The sequence below is a fragment of the Camelina sativa genome, chromosome 7, assembly GCF_030686135.1.
Source record: "Camelina sativa cultivar CO46 ecotype springtype chromosome 7, ASM3068613v1".
Lineage (NCBI taxonomy): Eukaryota > Viridiplantae > Streptophyta > Magnoliopsida > Brassicales > Brassicaceae > Camelina > Camelina sativa.
Genome location: NC_141886.1, coordinates 4,642,708 through 4,653,584, shown reverse-complemented (window position 1 = coordinate 4,653,584; position 10,877 = coordinate 4,642,708). Strand labels below are relative to the sequence as shown.

General features: G+C 34.9%; 1 protein-coding gene and 1 long non-coding RNA gene across 2 annotated transcripts; both read right to left on the bottom strand.

Annotated features, from left to right (window-relative positions):
* Nucleotides 1-1,929: 1,929 nt before the first annotated feature.
* On the bottom strand, nucleotides 1,930-2,819 carry LOC104701219 (uncharacterized). Its single transcript, XM_010416867.2, has one exon. The coding sequence runs from the start codon at nucleotides 2,817-2,819 to the stop codon at nucleotides 1,956-1,958; it is 864 nt and encodes a 287-aa protein (XP_010415169.2). The 3' UTR covers nucleotides 1,930-1,955.
* Nucleotides 2,820-8,332: 5,513 nt separating this feature from the next.
* On the bottom strand, nucleotides 8,333-9,293 carry LOC147940858 (uncharacterized). The gene is made up of 2 exons (XR_015560681.1): nucleotides 8,883-9,293; nucleotides 8,333-8,580 (listed from the first exon to the last, which is right to left on the bottom strand). It is a non-coding gene; the product is annotated as an uncharacterized LOC147940858 (long non-coding RNA).
* Between the last annotated feature and the right edge of the window lie 1,584 nt (nucleotides 9,294-10,877).

The window sequence follows — 10,877 nt, the reverse complement described above, 5'->3', positions numbered from 1 at the left end:
CTTTCTCCCCTTTGGGATAATTTTGAGAAAAAAAATTAATATGGTTTGTTATGGTGTTAGGAATGTAAAGTGATATTTTATTTTAGTATTTTCTCTTTACTAGAAAAATATTGTTCACTAAATTATCATGTTGTTAATATTTTTTGGTGTTGCATTTTACACTTGCAAATAACAAAATAACATGTTCCTTTGACTTCAAATTTCTTATAATTATATGTTGGTAACTTTTAATAAGAAACACACATCTGATATTTGGTAGATTGATTTTATTTAGTAAATTAAATGCACATAAGGTAAACTATCTTCACTGTCTTCTTTTGTTCGATAATAAAATTTAGATTGTCAATCAAATTAGTGCTTACATTAAAACTCTAGATCTTCATATATATATATATATATATATATACTAAAACTTAAAAGTCTAAACATATTGAAAATTACCACAAAAATAAGTTTATATCTTTCCAGTACATCATCATAGAATACAATAGCTAAGTATTCATTTTAATTCCTTACAAATTCTTTGATATTCTTTTCAATTGGCAAATAGTGGTCTTTTCTTTTCAAACAACTTTAATAACTTTTTGCTCAACTTTCGCTCAATTTACACAACCTCATCAATCAAGGTAGTCGAGAACGAAGCTCTCATTGATTTTGCATTAAAAAGAAGAATGTAAAAATCAAGAAATGTGGACTTCGTTTGGGAACCGCAAAACACTGTTCTTGATTTGAATCTGAAATATTTAATGTTTGACACACCTAATGTTTTTACTGATTATGTGATCTAATGTTTTTACTGATTATGTGCAAGTTTATCAGTTTTAGAGGTCAACACTTCCCATTGATATGAGAAAGACACAAAAATTTACCGCATATACATAAGACATATGAATGCTATGTTGTAAAGACTATCTGTTAATTATGGCATACGAGACTACATAAAAACATATTCTATATTATAAAACATATGAGATAAATAATTTCTCTTCTTTTTCCAATTTAATCATCATCCCACACATAACTATTTTGTTATATTCCTACCATTTATTTATATTATTTTTGTTTATGACCTTTTTTGAAATCGTGGAATCGGTTGAAATTATTTTTGTTAAACACAAATAAATATACCATTTATTTATATAATTTTTGTTTATGACACACATAAAGTGGAATTGATTGAAATCCTGATGGAATCGCGATTTCTAAAAAACAGAATTTGGAAGCACAAAAAAAAAAATTGAAGCGTCAAATATATGACCAATACATTTGTAATTGACTTGAATTAGTATATGTAGGTATTTTAATTCTGAGTAGAGTCCATAGTTATATGTTAATGGCGTTTGAATCAGAAGCACTTTTTTAGTCAAGAACGAGGGACTGGAATAAGAAACGAAGAAAAAGCAACTAAGATTTTTAAATTACACATGTAGCGTTTGTATTTCAGTTAACTTCAGAATTTGTATTTTAAAAATTGTATATATAAAGAAAATAAATAGAGACCTTGCCCTACTTCACTACCCATGAGTGAACATGGTAATATGCACAAACTAGACTAATTTCAGAAATAAATTAAGAAACTAACCATGAGTGAACATGGCTTATCGGATGAAATTTCCTTAAGACATTCTTTTTCTTCTCTTTTTGATATCTCTCTCCTCATCTATCTCCATTGCATCAACAACCATCCTCCCATAAATTTTGTTTCCTCGATCTCTCTCTCTCCATAGATCTAGGTTATCAAGTGTTCTCCTATGTTCCCTCTTTCAACTTTGGGTTTTTATACATAAAAACCACACCTATTTAAATATATATCCTTCGTTAAAACGACAACTTTCATTAAGAGTATATGATTATACATAGTAGTAGCTCATACTATCTAAAATGATCAATGTCATATAATACAATGTGAAAGAACCATTTCTCTTTTTTTTGGGACCAAAATGTCCATTTAACCTTTAGTCGACTATTTGAAATTTCAATGAATCTTTAGCCTTGCTACCTCTTCCTTTCTTATAACCTTTCAAGTCTTCAAATTTCTCATTTTTTCTATTCTTAGAGCTCTTGAGTAATAGGATCTCATCATTGTAACATTCTATGGATCCTTCGCTTATCTGGTCATGATCGATATCCTCCCTTTTATAAGGTTCTTCTGAATTTTCAGTTCGATCGAAACAATGATGATTGGATCCTTCCACGTACTCAATCCAATCAAGGTAATCTCTCTTTGAAGCAAAATCAGAAGGATATTTAGTTGATTTTTCTGATTGATCTACATGATTGCTTGGTTTAACAATACTGTCTTCATGTTGATGTTTCTGACCATTTTTGCTAGAACCATCGAGTTGGTCCACACGATTACCCGCACCTTTCCTAGTGGATCCTTCATTATGGTCTGTACGATCACGACCCCTAATCAAATCTTCAAGATGATCCATATGACCATTTTTAACTGAGCCTACAAGTGGATCCATATCAACACGATATATGTTTCTAATCGAGCCGTCATCAAGTTGTTCCTTGCGTTCGCGACCACTATTCCTAACCGAACATTCGGATACGTGGGATTGATCGTGACCATCCACATGAATATTCTTTCCATATTCCTTCTCATTTAACATCAGCTTACGATGCATGCACTCCATAATCTTTGTAACCTTAGGTGTCTCCTTTGTTTCATTACTTTCCGCACTTTCCGAGGAATGAATTTCGCAGAAAAGCTCTCCACCATCTTCCTCTGACTTCATGGATCCGTCTTGCCGGAGCCGGTGCTTATTGAGCTTCATATATTTCATCGAAAGTTTTTTGGTTATTTTCTTCATTTTCTTTTAATCGCAATAATTGATTTTTTTTTTGTCCCCGACACCTTATAGGGTAAAATATAAAAAAATAAAATAGAAAAGTGACAAAAGTTGTTTGTAAAGATAATGAATACCCAAAAAAAGTAATTCATTTTGTGTATTTGCTATAATTTAATAATAAAACACGGTTTTAACTTTTAAACAGAACACAATTGACAACTATCATGTCAAGATTTAACAAGAATTTACCACACAACAAAACTATGTCCTACGTACGTGCCAATTTTACCAGAATTTCAAGATTTTTTTGGCAACTACCAAAATTAGAAATGAAGATAAAACAATGCTACGAGTAATACATATTTTTTTTGAAAATCTAGTAGTTTCCCCTATTTTAAGAATGTGAACCTATCTGGCTATATATGCATAATGTATAAATCCTTCCGCCACTTGTATACAGTTTTCTCTGTAGCATGAGTAATCTAGCACTATATGTATTAATCTGGTTACAAAACAAATAAACGATAATTTGTTACAACATATATGAACCAAACTGCATTCATATATTGTATGTATAGATTATTCTACAATACATGTATAATGCGCGACTACAGATATTTCACATAAAAACTCAACTATTTACATTTTTTTTTTGTTTTGGAATAGACTAGGTATTAATATAAATTGATTGATCAAATGAAAAGGAGTCGGTTATAGAATGAAATTTATAAAATAAAAAGATAATTAAACCAAGAAATATTATCGATTAGTATTAACTAAAACGTGGAGTTTAAGAAATGATAAATAATTTGTTATTTGAACATAATATATTATTATTATTTACCATATACTTTTTAAAAATTCAACCAATAATAATACAAATGATCATAACATACTAATTAGACATTAATTTTACATTGAAACTTTAGAAAATCAAATAAAATGAAATAAAGAAGAACTTATAAAGTATATAACAAGCTTAAACGGAAGGAGTATATATTTGCATGAAATGAATAACGTTCCCAAATTACATCAATCAATACAATGAGTAAAGAGTAAAAGATAAATTGAAATGGTGACAAAACAAATCTTGATAACTACCCGAATTCTTTTTTTTGTGCAACTTAGATTAGAATTAGACAGTAAAGTTACAAGGGGACGAAGCCTATGCGAACATTCCCGAACAGCAAAGTTGAAAGATAAAGCAACTAAAACACAAAGCAAAGCAAACATAGAGAAACAAACTTGAAAAAGCTTGATAGGGCACCAGGAGAAGTATTGAAACTAACTATCACAAAACACCCATGAAAGAAGTAGCAAACAATCAATACATAAACATCGACTGGATTAGAGTTAGTCACCATACATTGTGACGTTAAAAGAACTGCCTCATACACGGACAGGTTGACGCCGAAGGAGTATCCGGTGAATAAAGATCGCTGGAACAGAGCAGAGGCTGAGCCAACAGAGATAGTTTTTGGCTGGACGCAAACAGGTAAGGTTACATCAGAGAAGTATCTGATGAACCAATTCCGTCGAAATTGAGCAGAAAACGAACCAACAACGATGGTTCTCAACTGCAAACAAGAGGAGGCCGGAGAAGTATCCGAAATTTCTAACCTTGCAACAAAGTGGTTCAAGAGAATGACCAGCCTTAAGCAAAGAGAAGGGGACACACTGCTGGAGAGGTTGAGAAGAGGACTGATTCATCAACCGAGTGAAGGGGCCGACCCCAAATAAGAGGCCCACTGAGATGGATGAACACCTTCAGGGGAGCAGCGGGAGGGGGGAGGAGGAGAGATAACCACTCTCCATCGTACTCACTGGGAAGACGAGAACCATAGAGCAGCAACGACCGAGGTGAAGTGAACTCGTCATCTGGCGGATCTGGGGGCCTTGGACAGGAGGAGCCCATTGAAAGCAGGAAGAGCTGAACCAAAGTCATGGAGACGGAGACAAGTTTCGCCGGCGTCGTAGATCTACCGACGGGAGAAGAAGTGGATCGATTAGGCAGCGAGGAGGACGGTGGAAGAACTCCGGAGGATGAGAAGGACCATATCTTCGGTGAGCGGCTGCCTCGGGCTTCGTGCCTGGGAGAAAAAAACTAGGGCGAACTCTCCATTTAACCCATTAATCCTGTAACCCGAATTGTTAATTATAATTCATAAATGCTCATTGTACAGTAATTTCATACATAAGGAATAAAGACATGTGGATAGTTCATTAATTAAAGACTTGAGCCAAGAACTGATCATTTTGACGTGAGTGGTCCATAGTTTTTCTCATTTAGTGTGATCAGAATGAAAGAAAAAACAATGGATTTTGTCATAAGGATGTGAAGGACGCCTATGGAAGAGGATCAGGGAATGGACAGTTAATATTGTTCTGTCGATGTGTTTTCCGGAACAATCGTCCCAACCTATTGGAATTCTCCTTTAATTTAGGCCGGAAGTTTCACCTTCTCAGCTATCATCAGGTCAGTTCTTATTACTTTTGGGATATACATTAAGAGGCCTTGACCATGTTCAATATCGTGAAAATAAATTCAAAGCAATTAGCTAAACTGATTATAATTGATAATAGATCTCAAACTGACATTACACAGCATATTGATGGAGTTGCTTACTTTGTAGTACATTCTATTGCATGTAAGACACTCTAAGATAGATCCGAAGACATAAGGAGTCAAAACCAATCATAAATACTGGATATGCACGTAACTTCTTATTTTGGTACAAATAAAACCGGAAATGAATCTAGTAGCTTCATTTTGTTGGTCATGATCAGGTGTAGATCCTCGCTAAAAGCACATATTTGTCAAAATGTAAAATTAGTACCTTACATTTCTTTTTCTCTTCTCTTGTTTTGCAGAACATGTGAGGAATGGCTACTCCAAGTATTTACCTCTATCAAAAGCAATAAGTCATGGAAACCTGGAAGGTGTAAGGGACTTCCTAGATAACAATCCAGAAGCTGACGTCATGGATGTCTAGACACCTTAGAGACACCATTGCTCAAAACTTGTAGTTGTGGGCAACTAGACATTGTCAAGAAGTTGCTATTACAACGACTGACACTTGAACAAATTTTGATACCGATGGAAACGTAATCCCATTCTCCCCTCATGCCGCTCTTAGTCGCTGCTATGACCGGGAATTTGGCCATCACAGAGGCCTTTGTAAAAAAAAGCCCTTAACTCCCTGTGATTCCAAGCCGATTAGGGTGTGTTATACCCGTTTTTTTTAAGCAGCTACTGTAGGACATAGGGAAATGACTTTTTTTTTTGTTTTGTTTTGCTAAAAAGTTAATATCATATAATGAAAATTTAGGTTTTACAAGGAAGAACCTATACGAGTGGACTTTGCCAAAAAAAAGAAAAAAACAAAGATACACTTAGAAAGCTTTGAGATACGAATTAAACCAAAAAAACCTGGTGGGCTTAAATCCAGAAGGCCATCAGATTTCGGAAATTCTTTCTTTTGCTCTTTGATGAGATGGAGCTGATGAATCTGCTTGAAGAGTGTGTGTGGCGGGATAATCTGTTTGTTGTGGATGAGGTTGTTTCTCTGTCTCCAAACATTATATATTAACGCTTGCCTTAGAAGTATCCGTAGAGTGGATGGAGATGAACGCTTACTTGCCTTTGCCCAGAGCAGAAGAGCAGACCAGTCTATGAAGGTAAGTGTTCCGCAGCTTGATCTTTGTAATACCGATTCCCATATGACTTTGGTGTACGGGCAATTCAAAAAATATGGTCTCTAGTTTCAACTACCGTTGAGCAGAGATGACAATTCATTGGAACTTGCAAACACCATGAAGCTAGACGAGATAGAGTTTGTAACCTAGTCGAGATTTGCAATCCAAAAGTTGAAAGCATGCTTTGGAGCTGAGCTTTTAAACCATACAAGTTTAGCCCAATCCTTCTCTAGCCCTCTAGGTCGTAAGCTGGTCGTTTAAACCAGTGGTTTGTGGTTATGTTTTCCACTAGGTTGTTAGTTCTCGTATGTGTTCCTGTTAGAACGAATATTAAGATGTTGGTCATTTGTTTTATTGATTTGTGACATTAGCCGGTTTGTTGGTTTATGATTATTTGTTTGGTTTTTGCTGGTTTAATTGTTGTTTTGTGGCATGTTAATTTGGGGAATTCATTAGTAATTATAGGGTTATTAATTAATAAATTAAAAAAATGGGTCAGGTTATTTTCGAAATTGTCAAAGTTAATATTGGTTTTAGTCTATAAAATGACCATCCATTGAAGTTCGAGTATAAAAAGGCATTGGATAAATTATTTGGGTTGATTTTGGTTGTTTTTCCGCCAATACAAGTCTATCAATAAACGAACCGTCTTTCATGTAATTGATACTCCCTCTGTATCACAATATATAATGTTTTAGGATTTTTACATGAATTAAAAAAAACATTTAATGTTTAGCCATAAGTGTATTTATTATTTATAATAATATATTTTATAACTATTAACCAATAGTATTTCATCAAACTTTTAAATTCTCATGATTTTTAAAATTTACATTTTCTTAGCATTAATTGATAAAAGTATACAAAAAATCATTTTTTGTGATACAATAAAAAATACTAAAATATCATCCTTTATGATACAGGGAGTAATATATTCTGATATAAGAAATTCTTTTCTCCTTCTCTCAAGGCGATAACACAGCGAACAATTACCAAACTTTCCCCACGGGATATTTGCTTTTCGGGCGGCCTTAGCCGCCGGATCTCTTGATTTCTTTAATAATTGTTTACCACAACAATAAAATTTCTCCTTTGATGTATCCATTGTCACCAATTTCGTCTTTTGGTGGAAAATCCAATCGTCGCTTCTTTCCGTCAATCTGCCGTTTCTCCCTCTTTATCAATGGTTGTTCCTTTCGTTAGTGATTTCACTAATATTATCATATCTATATTGTGCTATCACCGGACAGTTGGGTAGAAAGATAAAGTGGTTAATTCGGATTGTTCATGGTGTTTTCTCCCTTAGGGAGCGAACTTTTCCTGCAAAAGCACATCGATATTGGCGTCGTAATATTGATGGTTTCTATCCGATGCGGTCTATGCTCGGTGTTTGTCTTCCATCGGTAAATTCCAGCGGTGGTTGTGTTTTGCAATTTTCTTCTCGGATAAAATGTCGGTTTATACCGACTTGGCCGTGGAGTAAGGGTCTGATAGTGATGCTATTTTTCTGTTCCTATGAAAGTGTCTTAATGGTTAATTGTAAACACACGGTACTGGCTCATGTTGTTTGATAAGGACAGAAGACACAAGGACAATGTTAAAGCAGCAGAGTTCCTACGGAAAAGCATGTTAAGTAGTCATGGACGTTCGGTTTAACCGGTTTATTTGGATCAGTTTATTCGGTTTTGCAAAAATTCGGTTTCTCAAAAATCCCACCGAATAGACCCGAAATAAATTTCGGTTCAAGTCGGTTCGGAAGTCGGTTTGTTCGGATCGGTTATTGACAAAAAATTCTGTTCCGAGATGAACCGAAATTTTTCGTATTCGGTTTATTCGGCTTTTTGTTTGGTTTACTTTTTGCAAGAAAAAATATTTACATCGCATAAACCCAATAACAACAACCCAATTGACAAAATTAAAAGGCCAAACCTAATAAAATCTCAAGCCCAATCCAAATTACAATAAAAAAAGCTCAAACCTATCTAAATCTAGGGTTTTTGGTTAGGCATCGTTTCTAGCTGGTTCCGCCGTGTGAACTGCCGTGAGTCTGTGCTTTCAAGTTCTTCACCCTCTGTCTCATTATTATCTACCAAACCGTCATTAGATTTACAAAACTCAGAAATTTTAGCATTAAATCTATGTAAACAGATGTAGAAATAAACAAAACAAAACAAAACGACCCTAATTAAAGTTAGGTTTTAAACTTTGAAATAACCATAACAAAGTAATTAGGATTTAAGATTTGAACTAATAGATCTGGAAAAATCCAGAAGAATAAAGAAAAGAGATAATAATCAGAAGAATAACAACAAAGCAATCGACTTGAACAAAGTTAGGGTCAGGTTTTGACTTTGAAATTGTTTAGAAGAATAAAGAAGAACAGCTTACCAATAGTAAATTAGAGTTTAACGAATTTAGACCAAAGGGATTCTTCTATTGACAGCAAGAGATGAGTTGTAGAAGATGATGATGGATTCAAAGGTTTAGCTTTCACCATTTTTTCGCAGAGAGAAAAAGAAGCAGCCGCAGGGAGAAAAAAATGAAGGGAATTAGGGTTAATGAAACTTTATTCCTATATATATTTCGGTTTATGTAAAACCGATCGGTTTTCCTTTCTTTACAACTCGGGCGCCGATAACCGAAACTTTCGGTTTATCCGGTTCGGTTTAATCGGATTCTGCCGATTGCTCAGGACTAATGTTAAGTCAAGATAGCCATATCTTTATTGGAATGTTTGGAAGGAGAACTGGCAATGTTGATTTTCTGGAGAAGATAGTGCTAATGGTTTGTATTGAAGTCAAGTTAAGGTTTATGATATTTTCAAGGACATTGATGCGGACTAATTGGCATCAGAAAGTCATACTGCCAAGACTAGGTTCAGGCGTAATGGGTTTTACTAATACGATTAAGAAACAACCTCAAGGAAAAGAAAGGCAAAAAAATCTTACTGGAGCAAAAGGGTCAGAAGAAATATTACGAATACAGTATGTGTTTTCGTTAGGAATAAGCCGTTTTCGACCAAAACACATCGTGAATATTTTTCTTTGTATCTTTTTCAGAAGATGGCGCACATAGTTGCTTGTGTAATAATTTATGTTCTGTAGTCTTGTATAACTTCAACTTTTTAACTTTGATATAATGGACTGAAATTAGCTGGAAAAAAAAAAAACAAACCATCTTCCATCATGTGGCTGTACTGATTCGATAAATTAATTAAAAAAATTGTATATTTTTTTTAAACGGAAATGATGGTTTTTTCCAGTATAACTAATAATAAAAGATGTTATTATAGTGAAAATTTACAATTACATATTTTTTCGTTAATTTTTTTAGTTAGATTTTTTGTTTGTTATATAGTATTTGATATTATTAAATTCATAATAAAGTGTCAGATAAGTTTGTGTTTTATATTTAAGTTAGTTTAATTTTTATTTAAAAATAATTATAACTATATGCGGAACTGTAACATCCGCGAACCGAAATCCCGGTTTAGGGATTGCATCGGTCGATGCAGGTTGTGCATCGGTCGATGCAGGGTTGAGTTTCTGCGTTTTGACTTAAGTTAAACGCCGCATTTTGGATTAGGAAAACCCTTAAACTCGAGTTTTGTCTCATTAGGCGTGTTTAGCCGCTTTTGAGAGAAACGAAAGAGAAAGAGAGGAGTGTTCTTGGTGAGTTCTTGGATTGGAAGCTGTTCCTGTAGAGATCTGTAGCTGGGATCGTTGTAGGAGCTTCCTGAAGGTGTTTTCTTGTTGGTTTAAGGTTCTGATTCGTCTTGGCAAAGGTAAGTGCAGGACCATGGCTTATCTAAGCTAGAGCTTCTCTGATCTTCTTGTTTATGTGTTGTTAGGCTTGTTAGATGGTTAATTGGGACGTTAGGAAGCTTTCTTGTGGCTTGGGATCGAGTTTTGTGGTTGCAGGAACAAAGATCCGGCGAGAAGCTTTGGGGAACACGATGCTCGGCATGTTGCATCGGTCGATGCACTTTGTGCGTCGGTCAATGCAAGTGCGAGGACGGCGCGTAAAACCTTAGGGTTTTCGTGTTATGTCGAGCATGCGTCGGTCGATGCAGTGCGAGTGTCGGTCGATGCATCCCTTGTGTCGGTCGATGCATCCCCATGTGGTGTCGGTCGATGCATGTTGGTGTCGGTCGATGCAGAGTCCTGGTTTGTTATTTGTTGTTTGTTGATTATTGGTTGATGGTTAGAGATGTCTCTATTGCTTGTGTGTATAGCCTAGTAGATGGGAGGATCGCCTTACTGAGTGTTTATAAAATACTCCTGCATTGCAATTTGTGTTTGTGATGCAGGTAAAGGCAAAGTGTGAACGTGGAATCAAGGCAATGAAGAGGAGGATGTTCTAGGGACTCGATTGGATGTTGTC